The sequence below is a fragment of the Silene latifolia genome, chromosome 9, assembly GCF_048544455.1.
Source record: "Silene latifolia isolate original U9 population chromosome 9, ASM4854445v1, whole genome shotgun sequence".
NCBI lineage: Eukaryota > Viridiplantae > Streptophyta > Magnoliopsida > Caryophyllales > Caryophyllaceae > Silene > Silene latifolia.
The window spans coordinates 118887784-118908364 of NC_133534.1; the positions used below are offsets into that span (position 1 = coordinate 118887784).

A 20581-nucleotide genomic window follows, 5' to 3' on the forward strand; every position below is an offset into this window, starting at 1 on the left:
ATATTGGACCGAAATAGGTCAGATCTATATTCGGGCCCCATGGATCAAGCTCGGATCTGAGTTCCTCTGCAGGTGTCTGAATCAAAATCAAAATCAAAATTAAAATCAATATATATATATATATATATATATATAGAAGGGTTCTTATAAGGCCTTCATACCTTATAAGGCCCTAAGTCTTTATAAGAGCCCTTGGATGAAGGGATTGAAGGGATGAGATGAGGAGAGAGGGCGTGGTTTTTAAAAAAAAAAAAAAAAAAAAAAAAAGGAAAATGGTGATTGTGTGAGAGAGGGACCACTTTCATTTGTTAATATCTTCGCTCCATATCAAATCCCGCGGACAATAAGAATAAACAAAGCCTCCTAAATCATTTTGCATGCTTCCCTCCTCTTTTCACCATTCAAAACCTCTCAACAAGCAAAACCCATAAAAATCATCAAAAAACCCTGAATAATTCTGCAAATCCATTATAAATCATCAAAAAGAGAAAAGAAATTTCATTCCCACTGTTTAACTACATCATCTTTCCGTATAAAATTCATTCGCTTTGTTGAAAATAAATAATTTGTCATTGTTCATCACAAAAAGACGATCAAAATGATGATCGGGGTTCGTGAAATCGACTATATGCAGATTGAAGTTGTTAAGTCGATGGTGAGTTAGAATGTTCATTATTGTAGGTTGTAGTTATTTAATTTGTGTTCATTATTCTTAATATTGTTGTACTTTCATTGTGTTCATCATATTTGTTCTTTCATTTTGGTAGCTTGTTGTTGATCGAAAAAAATGATGGAAATTTAAAAGCTTGATCAAGTACGAATTATAACTTGGTGGGTTTTAGTAAAACTCGACCCAAATATGTATAACTTCAATAATACGATGTACACATGCGGTTCTTATATTCATCGTGTTATAACTCAGGAGGTTTTTGTAAAACTCTTTGACAATTTCTAATTGTGGCTGAGTTAGTTATACATTGTGCGTAATTCAAACCCTAAATTGTGCGTAAAAATCTTACTAAAGAACCAATTTTGATATAGTTATACAGGCTGTGGCTAGAGTTATACATTGTATCATTAGAGTTATTGATTTGTGTATAGAGAGTTATACATTGTATGATTACGATTATACACGTTTTGTACGGGAGTTATACAACACATCACTGCAGATTATCCATATATAGGTAAGAGTTATACAAGTTGTACAACACATCACATTCTAGATCTACTGATAATACACTCTACAATGTATAACTCTAGGCATATAATGTATAACTCGTAGCATATAATGTATAACTCTTAGCATATACTGTTGTGTTTGGAGTTATACATTATATGCTTAGAGTTATACATTGTGTAGCTAGAGTTATACATCGTATGACTAGAGTTATCTGATTGTTCATAGAGTTATACATTAAATGCATAGAGTTATACGGTGTTTGTGTGTCTAGAGTTATACATTGTATGATTAGAATTATACGATCTGTGTCTAGAGTTATACATTGTATGATTAGAGTTATACTGTTTGTGTATAGAGTTATACAAGTTGTGTACAACGATTACACAACACATGACATGGCTGATTATGAGATAGGCAAAATTTATTACGATTTATGAGTTTTACAAAAAATAACAAGAGTGATACAAATTGGGTACAAGAGTTATACATTTTGTGAAGTACGATTATCCATATATAGGTAAGAGTTATACAAATTGTATGACTAGAGTTATACATTCGGAACTACAAGTATTACAATCTACAATGTATAACTCTAGGCATATAATGTATAACTCTTAGAATATAATGTATAACTCTTAGCATATACTGTTGTGTTTGGAGTTATACATTCTATGCCTAGAGTTATACATTATATGCCTAGAGTTATACATTATATGCCTAGAGTTATACATTAAATGGGCAGATTATACATTACGTGCCCAGAGTTATACATGTTATTTGCATGTGTTTTTCTCCGTCATTGTTTTTTACGTAATTATTATTCGCTTAGTTTGTCTGCGTTTGTTAGTAAAACAAATTAAATAAAATAAAACAAAGAAGATGATGGAGAGGATAGTAAAACAAATCCAACATTTAACATACATGAACTTAATTAATACATATAGATACATAAACTTAATGCATTGCTAAAAATACAGATCTTAGATTTTCATATAGGGATGCATTCTCTTCTATGATATTCATCCTCTCCTCCTTTGCTATTTGGAGGTTTCGTTCATGAGATGCAATATCTTCTAATATTTGCATTATCTGCGGCTCTAACAGGCCATTTTTTTTGGCGTCCTTGAGTACGATCTGAGCGTCCTCAAGGTAGCTTCTGTACCTCCTCTCGATGTCCAGCAATCGGCGTATGAAACTCTTGTTGTACTCGGTCATAATGCATGCATTACGAATGGTATCATTCATTGTTGTTGAAGGAAGTTTGGAGTTTATTATTAGGTTTTAAAGATTTAGGGTTTGGAGTTTAGGGTGGAGATAGGGATATAATGGACTGGTTATTGAGATAGTGGAATGAATTTATAATTAGTAATGTGTCCTTTGAGTTGTTTTTTAATTAATATGTTTGGGGTTTGATGCTTAAATTAATACGAATTTTGTTTAGGAAGTTGTGTCATATCCCTGCTTCAAAATCTTATAACCCTTCCCATTCCATATATTGTGCCGTTTCATTAAATGTATAACTCTTAGAATATAAAGTATGACTAGAGTTATGCATACATTATTTGCTAAGAGTTATACATTGTGTAGAATGAGTTCTACATCTTACAGTCTCTGCCTAGAGTTATACATTGTGTATCTAGAGTTATACATCGTATGACTAGAGTTATCTGTTGTGCCTAGAGTTATACATTGAATGACTAGAATTATAAATACTGTAACTAGAGTTATACATTATCGACTACGATTATACATTATGTGCCCGAGTTATACATTGTATGACTAGAGTTATACAAATTTGTGACTAGAGTTATACATTGTATGACTAGAGTTATACTGATATCTACCTAGAGTTATACTGAGTGTGACTATAGCTATACATGATATGGTAAGATTTATACATTGTGTAGAATGAGTTATAAATCTTACGGTCTCGCCTAGAGTTATACATTGTGTAGCTAGAGTTATACATCGTATGACTAGAGTTATACTGTTTGTGCCTAGAGTTATACATTGTGACTAGAGTTATACATTGAATGACTAGAATTATAAATACTGTGACTAGAGTTATACATTATCGACTACGATTATACATTACGTGCCCGAGTTAGACAAAGTGTGACTAGGGTTATACATTAAATGACTAGAGTTATACATTGTATGACTAGAGTTATACATTGTATGACTAGAGTTATACATCCTGTGACTAGAGTTATACATTGTATAACTAGAGTTATACAGTATCTACCTAGAGTTATACAGAGTGTGACTATAGTTATACATGATATGGTAAGAGTTATACATTATATACCCAAAGTTATACGATCTGTGCCCAGAGGTATACGATCTGTGCATAGAGTTATACGATATATGTGTAAAGTTATGTATTTCTTAATCATTTCATGGATGTTTGATTCGCTCGGATGGTCGCAAGCGTGAAAGCGAGTATTGTAAGCATTTGACAGCGGAGTTTACACCTTGTGTAGGGCAACAATTTTTTGAAATCGACGAGGCGGTGACATTCTATAAAGTTTATGCATTGGCGACCGGGTTTGATGTTCGGAAGTACTCGACGAAAAAATGGCGCGACGGTGAAATCAAGACAAAGTTTTTGGTTTGCAACAGAGAGAGGATTCACATATGTCCCAAAAGGAGAGGCGATAATTAAAAAAAAAATGAGACCGGGATTAGGGAAGAAGGAATGCAATGGGGAAAAAGAACTGCGAACCGGAGGAAATATACGATCAAGAGGGTAGGGTGTAAAGCACATGTCGGGCTATTTATGAAGAATGGAGTACTAGTAATTGACCGATTCCACATGGGGCATAATCACGAGCTTGTATCGAGTGAGGATCGTCAGTTTCAAAAGATGTCGCGGAACATAGAAGATTTTCACAAGTACTTGATAATGTACAACTCAAGGGTTAGTTTACTATTAAACAAACATCCACTAATTGAATGGAAAACTTCTAAAGTTATTCACCGAGATGATAGAGTTATGTAAACCTAAAAGTTATAAATAATAAGAAGTTGCATAATCAATCAATGGAGTTATGCATATGTTTCAAGAAGTTATAAGAATAGCTGAAAGAGTTATAGTTGAGGAATTCTTGGTTATTAATCAAGATCGATAAGGATTTGTTGTCCACTGCAGTTGAGGATAGGAGCAACTAGGACGTACAACATGTGTAAGGAGTTCGTAAACGGGTTCGAGAACATTGGTGCATCCTTAACTGATTTTAAGAACTTCCACCGAGATGTGAAGTGCTTCATCCACAACAGCCGCGACCCACCACTTCAGATCCGACCCCCACGACCACGACCACCAACCACTCACAGCCTCACCTCCCTCGCCCTCTCCACCTGACAACAACCCACCATCACAACCACCACCCGCACTTCCACCTACACCTCTACTCACGCCCCTCATTACCACCTCCACGACTCATGCCTTCCTCCTGACGCCACCCTCCTCCTCCTCTGACGACACCGACAACAACAAACCCCACAGCCGCCACCTTCTCATCTCCTCCACCCACCACCTTCCCCTACTGCCGCCTGTCACCCCGCCTCTTCTAACCCCAGATCCGGCCACCACCTTCCATATTTTTCTTGATCTTTGTCCCCTTCACCGCAGTTCGTTTTTATTTAAGATCTAATTGTTTTTTTTATAGTTTTAATGGTGGTAAAGTGGGGTAATTTAAGATTTTGAGTTCTTGATGTCGTTTTTCCAGATTTTTGTTGATGTTTGTAGTCGTTGATGTTTGTAGTCGTTTTTGATGTTTGTAGTCGTTGATGTTTGTAGTAGTTTTAATGGTGGTAAAGCTGGTTGTTGATGTTTGTAGTCGTTTTTTTAATTGATTTTTTTTTTCTTTTTTTTGTAAAATAGTCGTTTATAGATCTTCAACAAATGAGATAAATACTAAAAGCTGAGTATATTGGTGTTTATGTGTAGATCTTCAACAAATGAAGATGAAATACGCATGCCTCCTCTCCTTTTCATTTTGTCTTGGTTTTTTATGTGTTAATTGGTTTTTCTTTTAAAATTACACTTTTCTCCATTAAAATTGCACTTTTTTCGGCCAAAATTACACTTTTTGTTGTTAGAATTACACTTTTTTCTGTTAGAATTACACTTTTTTCTGTTAAAATTACACTTTTCTCCATTAAAATTACACTTTTTTCTGTTAAAATTATACTTTATTCTGCTAGAATAACACTTTTTTCGGCTAAAATTACACTTTTTGTTGTTAGAATTACACTTTTTTTCATTAAAATTACACTTTTTTTTCGTTAAAAATCACACTTTTCTTCATTAAAATTTCACTTTTTTTTCGTTAAAATTATACTTTTTCTCGCTAGAATAACACTTTTTTCGGCTAAAATTACACTTTTTGTTGTTAGAATTACACTTTTTCTGTTAGAATTACACTTTTTTCTGTTAAAATTACACTTTTCTTCATTAAAATTACACTTTTTTCTGTTAAAATTATACTTTTTTCTGCTAGAATAACACTTTTTTCGGCTAAAATTACACTTTTTGTTGTTAGAATTACACTTTTTTTCTGTTAGAATTACACTTTTTTCTGTTAAAATTACACTTTTCTGTTAAAATTACACTTTTTTTTGTTAAAATTACACTTTTTGTTATTAGAATTACACTTTTTTCTGTTAGAATTAAACTTTCTTTCTGTTAGAATTACACTTTTTTTCTGTTAAAATTACACTTTTTGTTGTTAGAATTACACTTTTTTCTGCTAGAATAACACTTTTTTCGGCTAAAATTACACTTTTTCTGCTAGAACTACACTTACTACTATTGGACTAATGTTACACTCTCCATGGACTTGGTCATATTCTCATTGGATTAATGTTACACTCTCCATGGACTAAATTTACATTCTCAGTGGACTGAAATAACACTTTTCTGGACTAAAATAACACTTTTCTGGACTAAAATAACACTCTCATCTGATTTGAAATTACATTTAGGACTAAAAAAATACTTTCCTGGACTAAAATAACACTCTCATTGGACTGAAATTACACTTTCCTTGACTAAAATAACACTTTTTGTCGTTAAAATAACACTCGAAAAATGCTAAAATTACAATAAGTTTTGATAAAATTACAAAAATTTAAAATATTATTCGTCAAAATCAGTCAAAAAAGACTGAAGTTAAACTCGTAAGACGCAAAATTCTCGTAAACATTCCTTAAAATTACAAATTTCAAAATAATATCCGTCAAAACCGCTTCATAGATTAAAGTTACACTTTTTGCTGTTAGAATTACACTCGTAAAATCCTAAAATGTCGAAAACTTGTCTAAAAAAAAAACGAAAAAAAACTGAAACTGGAAAAGTGTTAACAAAATTTTCATAAACTTTGAAGTATAAGATAAATGGTGGTGTTAATTGTGTATGATAATGAATTAGTAAATGTATTATTAAAACTAGAGAGAGGAGTGAATTAATTAGTGTTAAGTGTGTTTCTTACTTTCAATCTCAAGCATCCGCCAAGCATGATCTAAGGATATGGGAGGGACTTATGGACTCAAAAGATATGAAGGACTTATATGAACTTGGACACTATATATATATATATATATATATATATATATATATATATAGAAATAGGATCCTGTGCGAACCTAAAGTTCGGTGCGAACTTACGAACTGACCTAAGAACCCAAACTCAAAAACATGCGCTGACATTATAAATGTAAACTATTCTCCCACTAACCCCATATGTGCTCCTCTGACATTCAATTAATTACTCTCATCCCCTCTCTCACCTCGACACACAACTCCACTACCTCTGATCGTCGGCGTCGGACCACCATTCACAGTTGGCACGAGATCCATAAACGGGGACGATTTAATCCCAACTTTCTCCCTTCTCCTCTCGCATCGTCACTCATCCCATGCTGCGACGTCCGCAACCCCGCCGGAGCACGCCGCATTTACCACGATGGTGACGACTCGGTTGGCGGTTGTGAATAAAGTGATTTGAGATTCGGTTGATCTGCTCAAAAACACCGTCATTCACCACGACGGTTACAACTTAGGCGATATTAGACAACGCCGGCGAAGCTACGATCTTGCAGAATCCGTTGACGGCGTCAATGATGAATTTCCCGGCAAACTATGTACGAAAATGTGCTACGAGTTCACCTATCTAATTTATTTTTCGAAATTACTTATTAATATGTGTAGATTTGATTTCAAAGCTGAATTTTTATCATACATTTGTTTTCGTACCTATTAACTTGGTATCTCGGCTGTTAATGGGTAAGGGAGCGGTATTATCGGTGCTTAATGGGTTAGATAGTGGTATTGGCGGTGGTTAATGGGTGGTGTGGTGGCAGGCTGCAGTAGTGGTACGTGATGACGGTGGCGGCAGCAGTTGTGGTGGGCTTGACGGGTCATGGTGGAGCGGTGGATACACAAAATACCAAGCCGTATACACATGGTATTACTTCTAGATACACAAATCGATTTGTGTATCTAGAAGTATTACAATGTGTATCTAGTAATATTACCAGGTATATCTGAGGTAGAATTGCCAGTAAATAATTGTAATAATGTTCTAATCAGAACATTTCGAGTCAGAAAATGTTGACGATCGAATATTGTCCACTAGATGACAACTTACAAAGCTAGTAAAGAGTATTTACTGGTGGTATTCATGATCTTGTATGAAGTGCATCAGCATCAAAGCTGTCTTTCTCCTCCCTTTACAGTTTACACAAAGAAAGAATCAAAGATGTGCAAATGCAACATGACTTCTTCTTATTTGTTTTCTTATTGAGTGTGATGGTTTTGTTTGATATATGTGAATTATTGGATGAAGTGAATGCTATTGCACAACGGGAAGTGTCATTTTAATAGAATTTCATCGCTCTTGCCTAACTGCATTGTCACATCGTTGTTGATGTCACTCATAGAGAAATGCCACGGAAAAATTTTGCATATGGAGATGGGAGGTCATTTATGTAAAATGAGGGACAAATTATTTTTAAGATGTAGAACATTATTTTGCCGTGATTTTTAACATTTTACTAGAAAATACCTAAATCCAAGCTTCCCTGATGCTAGTATCTTGGCTTCAATGCTAACAAATCTTGCCACGGTACCATTTACCTTACTTCTAGTTAACTTTCCTCTTTGAATAAGTGAAATTATTGCTGAACTTCTATTCTGGACCTTCTGGTTGCCAACATTGGTTTCAAATACTTCCTCACTTCATTAGATTAACTTGCATTTCATGCTCGTTATCTGTTTATCATTAGAAATGTGGGATCTATTTTTGTTTTCTGAAACATCTTAAGTTATCTGACTTGTCTTTTGTATTTCAGTGGACTATTGCATGCGTCAAATATCAGTCAAGGCAAATTTAAAGCAGTTAGTGATGTATTGACAGTCGGTGAGAAGGTCAAGGTCCTCGTGATACGATCTTTTTTCCCAGAGAAGATCTCTCTCAGGTGAGTCGATAATATCTCTGCGTCAGTTTTGCTATCAGTTTTGCTAGTAAATACTTTAATCAGAACATTTCGAGTCAGAAAATGTTTGATTACCAGATATGTGCGGTCAAAGGCAGGATATTGTGGTGGCATGGAGACGGACGAGATGAGGAATTAGTTCGTCGCCATGATTCGGCAATAATGGGTGATTCAGATTTCATATTTGTAGTTTGTCTAGCAAGGTAATGGTGTGTAGCGTGTTTCTCTTATGATTACTAATCTACCTAACTATTACGGAGTCATGGACTGGTTTATCCTTTTCAGCTTTAACGTCATTATTCGAATTTCTGAAGATCTCCTTGGCTTCAGCATTGATGTTATGGTGAGCTGTGGCATCTCGTAACCATATGTGTACTGTACTTCCTTTGAGCATTATCTAGGACAAAAAAAGGAAACTGTTTTCGGCTGACAGTGTGTTTATTTGCACTTGCAGTTTGGAGACATGGTACCCCAGTATAGTGATTCTTCTGGTTGGCTGGCTTCCTAAAGCAAATGTTGCAGTAGATGCGATTTCAATATGGTTTGTCAATACCCTAAACAATTCTATCTGCTATTCAAATTTAAACAACATTCTTCGTTCTTTCATCTTGTCTGAAGTTACTGTCATTCTGATTTCTGACAGCGCGAACATGGAATTTTGTTTGGGTATTCTTGGTCATTGTTTTGATTTGATGCTCTTAAGAGTGAATCATGTACACATTGACAATAATTTTTTCCGTCATCAAAATGTTCGAATGTGTAATTTCTGATCAATTTAAGTTCTTGTACGTTTCGCGGAAATTTTCAAGTTTTCTTACCATATGGACAAATTGTTTGGTTCAATGTGTACCCTTGACAGACGGGTCATTCGGATACGATCATTCAGGACATTTGGAAAGTGTTTGTTAAGGTTCTTTTGGCATGTCATTCGTAGATTAATGCATCTCATCTACGAAGTACTCCGTAATAGTTAGGTAGATTAGTAAAAAACTGGACATACACGATTTCAGGTGATGTTATTCAGATCAATTCTTTGTTCCTTGCCTTGTCTAGTGTTTGAGATTTTAATCCGCAATATTAACAAAACCCGTGAATATTGAGTTGCAAGAAGCTGATGCCGATTGCCAAAACTTCACCAACATCTCTTACATGTACGAGACTGTCGTATCATCAAAGGACTTGCCTACAATGATGACAAGGTTACCAGAAGATTTCAGTTTTATGGGAGCTCAGACTGGTACATATATACATACATACTCTAATCTTGCTCATTTCTTACATAAAACCGTTCCACATAACTTATGAAGGTTACTACTCCAAAAACGAGACTAAGTTAAGGTTTGTTGTTAAATTGCAGTTGAAATGGTGATGGGGGAAGAAGAGGAGGAATACAGGATTCAGATGGAATGGTCATTCTAGAAAGCATTGGAGAGTGCATCAGGAATTGCAGAGAAGTGTTCAGTATGCCTGATTGGAGAGCCGGACAAGTACGTAATGTTGAGGTTCAAGGTGGGTGAATTTGGAGATATGGTGATCTTGAACGAGGCTGATTTCGTGTATGCTCCAGACCTTCCTATCAAGGGTCACTTCCATTCTCTACACTGAATCAGGATTCAAGATCCACTCACATACTACACTACTGACGATTTTATTCCAATAATATTAATAGTATAAATAGTGCAGTAATAACTGTGTATAGTATAATGCCAACCAGATTGCAGTTTTTGAGATACAGCATGTGTCTGTATAAACATACTAGGAGTATGTCGCTAATTCTTTGCTCTCAGGGCTCAACAATGCTCAACTAGTTTGCATAATCAATCATTGGTTATTATTGTTGCTTAATTTCTCATATCAGCCTATGCATTATTGGTTTATTCTTGACAAAAAAAGAGATGATTAGGCAAGCGGCTAATTAACTTGCCTAGCTAATCATCTCTCACACACCTCTTCTAGGACTCACTCCTAGAAGGCTAGAAGGTGGATTAGCGAGGGTCCGCGATCAAATGAGTATCTAGCAAGGTAGAAGAATGTATCAGGCATTAGAGGAGTGTATCTAATAACGTAAATGAGTGTATCAAGAAAGTAAAAGAATGTATCTAGTTTGTTAGAGATGTGTATCTAACAACGTAAATGAGTGTATATCAGCGAGGTAAAAGAATGTATCTAGCAAGGTTGTTGTTCGGAATCATTAAATGAGTTGATGAGATTGCACAACGAACGTTTTGCTCCAATGGCTCAGACATGGGCCCGTAAATTAAAGTGAAACTCTTTATTACATCCACGGTTTATTACAAGTTAATCATACAACAAACAGAGCACACTAGTAAGTATGATTCTAGTAAAGGGCAATTTTGGTGGGACAAAGGGAGCTGCGCCCCGGAGTCAACCATCTTTTAGAGGATACTTGAGTACACCCTTTCGAATTTTCACATGGCCACAGATAACTTCCCCACCTGAATTGTCCTGCAAAAGGAATGAAAAAAGGACGCATGAATCACAAATATGAATGCGAACAAAAGGGCATGCATTTCACTAAAACAATCCAATCCACCTACATCACATCAATATCATCAAAATAACCGCCTCAAGGGAATGAGATCGCCTTATCGATCAATTCAATACCAAAAAATGCCATAGAAAGTTAAACTTGACAACCTGAACCCTATATAAAACAATTGAACATTGTGTTTGCGAATAAAACATATCTGTTAGCAGCTATAGCAAGAAGGCAGAAGCTGCTTCTCCTCTAACCACTCTGGCAGCCTGAAGCTGCAACTGCAACTTGAGGAGATATACTTGGCTAGAGCAACCTACTCCAAAGTACAAGAAACTCACAAGTACAATCTTGTTCCAAGCATTTAAACAAACATGTCCCTGACAATCGATTTCATATTTTCAATATAGCTTAACAACTCAATCTATGAGCTAAAGTCAGTGTATGAAATCAAACAATAAAAGGTCGTAAGACTCCTAAATAAGGCAAGTGAATCTAAAAAGTGCATATTTTAGAACTCGAAACCGAAGTTTAGGATTTTGGTATGAATCATCGTCTTAAACAATTAATGACAGCTATCGGAACTTGAACAGCTGCTAAAATCCGACCTTTGGTACAACAGAAATTCTACTACATCGAAATCTATCTATAATCTCAATTGCATGAACAAACACTGGTTGTGTCATCTTCGGTAAGAAATAAGAGCCTAGGTACATAAGTCTCTTACTGTAGATACACAAGTCTCTTACTGTAGATACACAAATATACTTTATGTATCCAGAAACTCGCCTTTATTTGAGCTTAAAACACGACATGGTTCCGACGAGTAAAATTCCGTCTTAAAGCACTTCTACAAGGATGTCCTAAATAATACAGGATGCCCAAAGGCCAAAACTAAATACCAGAGTGCAATAGCACAAATTATATGCCATCATGGTAGATTGATATAGTGATGCGAAATCCAGTGTTGCGATAGGCTTCTCGTAAAACCCTGCTCGCGCATCCAACACCTACGCCACATAGCCCAGGAAAAGAAGATATTATGAAAAGAACAGGCACAAAAAAAGTTTTAAAGGCGGTCTGACTTGTCAGCTAATAGGCATGGCTATTAGCCTATTACTCATGACTTATGACAGACCATTCATTCAGCAATGGTTGAAAGCAGGGCATAGGGTATGCCCTCTTAGATACACTCCTTTACCCTCTTAGATACACTCCTTTACTTTGCGAGATACATGTCTTTACCTTGCTAGATACACTTATTTATCTTGCTAAATACACTTATTTATCTTGCTAGATACACTTATTTATCTTCCTAGATACACTCTTTTACCATGCTAGATACACTCTTTTTTACCATGCTAGATACACTCCTTTACCTAGTTAGATACATATCTCTGGCTAGCTAGATACACTTTTTTAGATTGGTAGATACATGCCTTTACCTAGCTAGACACTCATTTACCTTATTAGATATACATTTCTGGCAAATTAGATACACTCCTTTAAAGTGCTAGATACACTCCATTGTGACTTAACCACCCCCTACCTTCTCTAGTTGAATAACGACTGATACGATAGTAGGAATACTTTAGAGACAAACTTCAATTATGAGTATTAAAAGAAAGGTACCTGATTGCATAAAAATGATCCCCAAATAATGAAGAGCAATACAATTGCTCCAGCAGCATTGTGATATCTTCCATGAAAAGCATCATACGATATACGGCGGGCACGAATGATCCTGCTTTGTCTCGTTATTCAAATCATACGAGATAGTTGAAATCCCGAATATAATTTCGAAATGATATCTTTGCATTGTTAGAAAAAGCGATACTCGTATATCGTAAATATTCACAAAGTAGAAAAAGTATCATACTGATGCACGAATCTTTGAAGGTGAGCGCCGGGATGTACGCCATCCAAAAACGGAAATGATTCCTAAACTAGAAAGAATTGCGATTGGACCATTCTTGTCAGCGCCTTTAGTCTCTTGATAAGATGTCTTTGCAAAGACATCATATCCATATAGTGAATTTCTTTGTGACATCATATCCATATATCCACCCCCTACCTGCTCTAGTTGTTCGAGTATAACATGGGAGTAGTATGTACCTCTACATATACATGGGATACACAAAACCAACCGGAAATACTTTTTTGCAAACTTCAATCGAAATGCGTCGGAAAATTTAGAGCCAAAAACTGCAATTCATGGGAGTTGTCGGAAAATTAGTAACTTATATGACCAATTTTTATAAACCCTAATTTTTAATTAGAATTCATACCTAAAGATCAATTTTTTTTATTATAATCTTATGTTTTCTCTTAAAACTACTTGATTCTTTACAATTGAATAGATTCAAATTACTAAACAATTCAAAGATTAAAATAAGAATTGAAACTAACCTTTTTCTCTATAATAGACTGAAATCCGTTCCGCGGAAGGGTGGTGGAAGCGGCGGTGAAAGTGGTGGCCGGCGGTGAAAGAGGCGATGGATGTGTGAGAGGTGATGGAGGTTGAGTGTTTATGGTGGGAGGGGGTCGAATTGTTTCATCAGTTGGGTAGAAAAATAAGGAGCGCGATTGAGAATGGCTTTATTTGGTTAGTTAAATGCACGGTTCGCACCGTACTTTAGTTCGACGACCCCCGACCCTATATATATATATATATATATATATATATATATATATATATATATATATATATATATATAGGGTCGAGATCCGGTGAGAACCACCCATATAATGAGAACTATGAGAACCACTTAACAACCCTTGAATCTAATAATACACAGGCTGAGATTAACTCAACCAAAGCCCAAACTTTTTCGCGCGTCCTACCCAAACCCAACTAATCTTACTCATTTTCTAATTTTGCTTTCTCTCTCTTCTTCAACTCATCTCGTCGACTATGAAAACCTTCCGCCATCAATGACGCCTATTCGATAATCAAACCTTAACTTTCTCTACAATCGAACGATAAATTCTTCGACAATCAACCTTTCAACGCTGCTTCAATCAATGACGCCTTTAAATTCGAGGTAAAATTTTGATCTTTATGATTATTTGTTGTGAAATTAGTTGTTTTAGTCGATTACATTAGATTGTTCGTGAAATTAGGGATTGATTAACCGATTAGAATTCTGAATTGAACAATTATGCTTCTGAATTTAGGATTTCGTCAATTAAATTGGGGAAACTGAGAAATTAGGGTTAGGGGATTTGAGAAATTTGTTGAAACCATGAAATTAGGGTTTGATTCGTCTCTTAAGTTTCTGGATTGATAAATCATGCTTCTGAATTTAGGGTTTCATGAATTAAATTGAGGAAACTGGGAAATTAGGGTTGGAGACCGTTTATGTGCATCAAAATCTTGTTTATGTGCATCCAAATTCCTGTTTATGTGCATCAAATTCCTGTTTAGGTGCATCAAAATGTGATTTTGTGAATCAAATTGGCTTAATTGAGAAATTAGGATTTCATGAATTAAATTGGGGAAACTGAGAAATTAGGGTTGGAGACCGTTTATGTGCATCAAAATCTTGTTTATGTGCATCCAAATTCCCGTTTATATGCATCAAATTCCTGTTTATATGCATCAAATTGGCTTAATTGAGAAATTAGGGTTGGAGAAATTGTGAAATTGCCTGCATTTGTTAAAATCAGGGACTCAATTTCATGAATTATACTGTTGTATTGTTGCTTATTTAATTTTTGACATTTCTTGTTGCAGCAATAATGACAAAGACAACTCCTCAATACTATCACAAACTTCTTCAAATGTCATTACAAACAAAGGAGCGAATGTTGAAGCTAATGCATGTCAGCCTATTTTAGAAATATCTGCAATAGCAGTTGAACATGATGTTCCTGAAGTTGTGACTTTCGAATTTGTTGAAGGTACAATTCTATTCATCCTGGTAGTTGCTTGATGTTTTCAGCTTTTTAAAGGTACATTTCATATGCTTTTGTATCCCTCACCTTTCTTACTTTAATTGCACCACATATGCAGATATCATAGTAGAGGAGGCAGAGGACGAGGAGGCAGCAGAAGGTTCTTCAAGCACACAAATCGGGTTTTTGAGTGTCTCAACCATCTTAAGCCTGTTATTGGTATGCTATTCGATAAGCTTGAACTAGGTGTTGAGTTTTATGAAGCATATGCAAAAGAATGTGGGTTTGTGACTAGATTAAGCTCACAAAAGTCTAAAAATGGTGTCGTTACGCATAAAAACGTTGTGTGTAATAAGGCTGGAGTATGTTAAGCGAAAGGAAAAAATCACAGGAGGCAAAGGACTAGGATAGAATGTCCTTCTTGTATTAAATTTAAGCGAATTTTGGAGGAAGGTCCTGATATGGGTAAATACCAAATATATGATTTTCATGAAGGTCATAATCATATGCCACAAACACCATCAACAATGGTACATTTGACACAAACGAGAGAGTTGAATGTAGTTCACAAAAAAATGATAATTGACAACTCCAAAAATAACATAGGTCCAGTTAAGTCGTATAGGTTGTTCAAGGAGTATGTTAGAGGTTATAGGAATGTGGGTGCGTCATTGGAAGACTTTAAGAACTTTTCTAGAGATATCAAAAATTATTTATCAGAGGGGGATGCTCAAATGCTTATTGAACATTGATACGGTCGTTTCTGTACCAAAAATAAACCTAAATACAACTAACAGAAGCTAGCGGCAAGTAGGGTCGATCTCCACAGGGAGGCAAGTTATCTATCTGTAGTCCGTCTATCTATGTCACAAATGGGGGGTTGTTTGAATTGGCTTCTAAACTACGAGGTTTAAAGGAAGAGAAATACGGATAAGAGCAGTAAAAGCAAGGAAATAAGTTTGAAACTATCAGATAAAGAGGGACATGTCGGGAATTCGGTTCACTACGGTAGTCCAGTGACTCAACTGTAAATGATTCAGACGAATTAATGTAAGACGGATGTTGAAAGGTCCTTTCGGTCCACTTTCTATCCTAAAATACCACTTGTGGGATTTATCTGTATGCATCCCTTAATATTCAAGGATTATAACGAATTTTATGAAGATGATCACTAGTCATAAAATAAAATTACATAAACAAAAGTATATAGGATTTAGAAATAACCTTCGGTCCTAGCAAAAACGGCCTAAGAACAATATCAAAGTTGATATTCGCCTATTAGTTGCACCCAAGACGATATGAGATATGCCCTTTGATTATGCTAGAATCGATCCAAATTTTCTGTAAAAATTTAGGTTGTTTTGTGTTTTTTTTCTGATGAGAGGAGAGATTAGGTTAAAAGAGAATTAGGGTTAGAAAATGATCTCCCTTTCTCCTCTTATGGAAACCGAAAATGGGAGTGAATAAGGGAGATATTATCTTCCCTAATTCGGCCCATATCACCGAAATAAGGAGTATATTTTCCTTATTTTCGGTTATTCCAAAAATGTATAAAATGTGTTAAATTGTCATCTAGTGAGGATCGAACCCATGACCTATTGGTTTGTGTAGCCTCACTATTACCACTATGACACATTCATCTTGTTGATATTAAATATAACCGATTACATTTAATTATGAATTAACAGATTAATTCGTCCAAGCTAACATTACATACATTTAATTAAATATAACTTATTATATTTAATTTACGAATTGACAGTTAATTCATCTCAACTAATATTATTTAACCTTCATTAAATAATTGTCTCATCAACACATTGACTAACTGTTTAGTCATATTAGGCATCAATGTGATTATATTTCTATAACCACATCTCTCAAACACATCCTATAGGTGTGACCTTTAGGGACCAGTTGATCACCGACATCTGTATGATAATAACGTCAAACTTTCTAGCAAGCCAACCGTTATTAGGTAATCGTTAATCAACTGATTAAAATACGAAGTATACCCTTGTGAACCTGTAAGAGATTTACAAATGTTATCACACTAATTTGTGGAGGACACAAGCTCCAACAAACTCCTACTTGTCCTCACAAGTGTATGTGCGATAACCGATTCTCATATCCTAAAATTTCTCCCACTCAATGTAAAACAATTTGCAAATCCGTATTCACAAAGGTCGTATTTTACAAGCGATCAATATCAAGAGTGGTTTCCCCGATTAGAGAGTAACTTAACTGATAAATGAATCAACATTCGAGTATGGCCATGCATTTCAGTTACAACTCCTCGAGTGTCCCTGAGAAATAACTATACCTGATAAAGGTTGGATATTTTCCTCAACTCGAATCCTGAGATGTAAGCACAGTATGAAATGACCCAGAAAAAATCTACTTAGCCTCCGATTCACGGCAGACCGTGAGAAAGAAACCAAAGTCACCCAAAAACTGCCTTAATCTCAAGAGACAGTCGATAGTCAAAAGAATCGACTCTAGGAACACAATGGATGTCCTATGCACGACCTGGCACCGAATGTTTTTAAACATTTAAGACTCCATTACGTTGTGACAAAAAGTTGTCCTACGAGGTATCGTAATAATCTCGCATCTGTGATCGATCAGTCAACCGTTTGACTTATGGTTAGTTGAACCCACCATCAATCGACTGCACAATATAATAGCCGGAGTTATCAGCTCACATTGGCGATTACGGACCAAAACAAATATAATGTAATTCAGTTCACTTTGTGGTGTTCAATGTTGTCAGTACAATCCACATGAAAAATAAAATATTATAATAAAACGATGAAGTTATAAATAGTATATGAAAAAGATAATGTATCAAATCCATAATCAAGTACTACAATTCAGGAACACGTTTAATTCCCATGGAAATAACGTGCCCTACATGCTTATCATAATTCAACGGTTTAGTGAGAGGATCCCCGATGTTATCATCCGTCGCAATCTTGTCTATCACTATCTCCTCTTGCTCCACATAATCACGGATTAGGTGAGCTTTCCGATGTACATGTCTAGATTTGTTGCTAGACTTTGGCTCCTTAGCCTGGAAGATGGCACCTCTATTGTCACAATAGATGGTGATCGGGTCATTCGAACTAGGAACTACCGTAAGTCCTTGTAAGAATTGACGCATCCGTATCGCTTCCTTTCTTTGCCTCCGAGCGGCATAGTACTCGGATTCAGTAGTAGAATCTGCTACAACACTCTGTTTGGAACTCTTCCAGCTGACCACAACACCATTAAGAGTGAAGACGAACCCGGACTGAGATTTTGAATCATCTCGATCCGTTTGGAAGCTAGCATCTGCGTAACCGATTGCGCATAGCTTAATATCGCCTCCATAAGTCAATACCCAATCCTTAGTCCTCCGTAGGTACTTGAGGATGTTTTTAACAGCTATCCAGTGTATTTCACCTGGAGTCTTTTGGTGCCGACTCGTCATACTCAATGCATATGCCACGTCTGGACGTGTGCATATCATGGCATACATGATCGATCCTATTGCAGATGCATAAGGAACACGACTCATCCGCTCAATCCCTTCAGGCGTCGTGGGTGACTAAGACTTGCTCAACTGCATCCCAGTCGTCATTGGAAGGTTCCCCTTCTTGGAGTTGGTCATGCTGAACTTCTCAAGAATCTTATCCAAATAAGACTCCTGACTAAGTGATAACGTCCGTCGTGATCTATCTCGGTAGATACGGATTCCCAAAATGCGCTGTGCCTCACCCAGATCTTTCATCTGGAAATGGTTCTTCAACCATTCCTTAACCGAAGATAGGAGAGGAATGTCATTCCCAATCAAGAGTATGTCATCAACATACAATATCAAGAATACAATCTTGCTCCCACTCGACTTGATATATAATCATGGTTCTTCGACCGATCGAGTGAAACCATACTCTTTTATCACTTGGTCGAAACGATGATTCCAACTCCGAGAAGCTTGCTTAAGTCCATAAATGGAACGCTTAAGCTTGCATACTTTGTTAGGATGTTCAGGATCTATGAAACCTTCGGGTTGCACCATGTACAACTCTTCCTCCAAATAACCGTTTAAGAAGGCGGTTTTCACATCCATTTGCCAAATTTCATAATCATGAAATGCGGCAATCGCTAAGATTATCCGAATGGAACGTAGCATGACTACAGGTGCAAAAATCTCATCATAATGCAATCCGTGCACTTGAGTGAAACCTTTTGCCACAAGTCGTGCCTTATAGGTATCTGGTTGCGCGTCTATAGAACGCTTTATTTTGTAAAGCCATTTCCACTGTAGAGGTTTTACCATATTAGGTAAATCAACTAGATCCCATACGTCATTCTCATACATGGAGTCCATCTCGGATTGCATGGCTTTGAGCCATAACTTTGAGTCGGAACAGGCCATAACACCTTTATAGGTAGCGGGTTCATTACTCTCTAGGAGTAAAACGTCATTCTCCTCGACCATACCAATGTATCTGTCCAGAGGATGAGAGACTCTACCCGACCTCCTAGGTTCCTCAGGAAAATTAACCGTATCATCAGTTGGAGGAACAACTTCCTCTATCCGTTCCTCGGTCGTTGGTTCTGGAATCTCCGACAGCTCGAAGGTTCTATTACTCGTCTTGTTCTAGAGAAATTCTTTCTCTAAGAACGTCGCACTAGCCGCAACAAAAACTCGATGTTTGGTAGGCGAATAGAAGTAATGACCAAATGTTCCTTTTGGATAACCTATAAAGTATGTCTTGACCGATCGCGGGCCGAGCTTATCCTCGTGTCTCCACTTGACATAAGCCTCGCAACCCCAAACCCGAATAAAGGACAAGTTAGGGACCGTTCCCTTCCACATTTCATATGGAGTCTTGTCGACAGCTTTAGACGGACTTCGGTTAAGTATAAGAGCAGCTGACAAAAGAGCAAAACCCCATAATGAATCAGGCACTACGGTGTGACTCATCATGGATCGAACCATATCAAGTAAGGTTCGATTTCTCCGTTCGGACACACCATTCAATTGAGGTGTTCAGGTGGAGTTAAGCGCAAAACGATTCCACGAGTCTTTCAGGTGTTGATCAAACTCATTTGAAAGATATTCGCCACCCCGATATGAACGGAGTGCTTTAACCTTTCTACCCAGTTGGTTTTGTACCCTGTTCTGGTATTCCTTGAATTTCTCAAAGGACTCACTTTTATGCTTCATTATGTAGACATATCCGTATCTACTTAAATCGTCCGTGAAAGTGATAAAATATCTATAGCCATCTCTAGCGATAATTGACATAGGTCCACAAACAACAGTATGAATGAGTCCTAATAGGTCACTAGCGCGCATTCCAACACCTTTGAAGGAAATTCGAGTCATCTTGCCAATGAGACATGATTCACACGTGCCATATGTAGAAAAATCGAATGCGGGAATAGTCCCATTATCGACGAGTTTCTTCACGCGTTTCTCATTTATGTGTCCCATTCGACAATGCCATAGATAGGTT

The 20581-nt window shown here is 36.4% G+C and overlaps 1 protein-coding gene across 9 annotated transcripts; it reads left to right on the forward strand.

Moving 5' to 3' along the window:
- The first annotated feature begins 6884 nt into the window (after positions 1-6884).
- LOC141600031 (uncharacterized) lies at positions 6885-10536 on the forward strand. Of its 9 annotated transcripts, none has more exons than XM_074420190.1 (8): positions 6885-7327; positions 7547-7723; positions 8537-8662; positions 8741-8883; positions 8966-9023; positions 9135-9221; positions 9540-9917; positions 10038-10536. In XM_074420190.1, exons 2-4 carry the CDS (start codon positions 7566-7568, stop codon positions 8817-8819), a joined length of 363 nt encoding a protein of 120 aa, XP_074276291.1. In that variant the 5' UTR covers positions 6885-7327; positions 7547-7565; the 3' UTR covers positions 8820-8883; positions 8966-9023; positions 9135-9221; positions 9540-9917; positions 10038-10536. The 9 variants fall into 9 exon arrangements, 6 of the variants coding, with proteins under 6 accessions (XP_074276291.1, XP_074276292.1, XP_074276293.1 ...); XM_074420191.1 differs by having other exon boundaries at positions 9782-9917; XM_074420192.1 differs by having other exon boundaries at positions 9789-9917.
- Positions 10537-20581: the final 10045 nt, after the last annotated feature.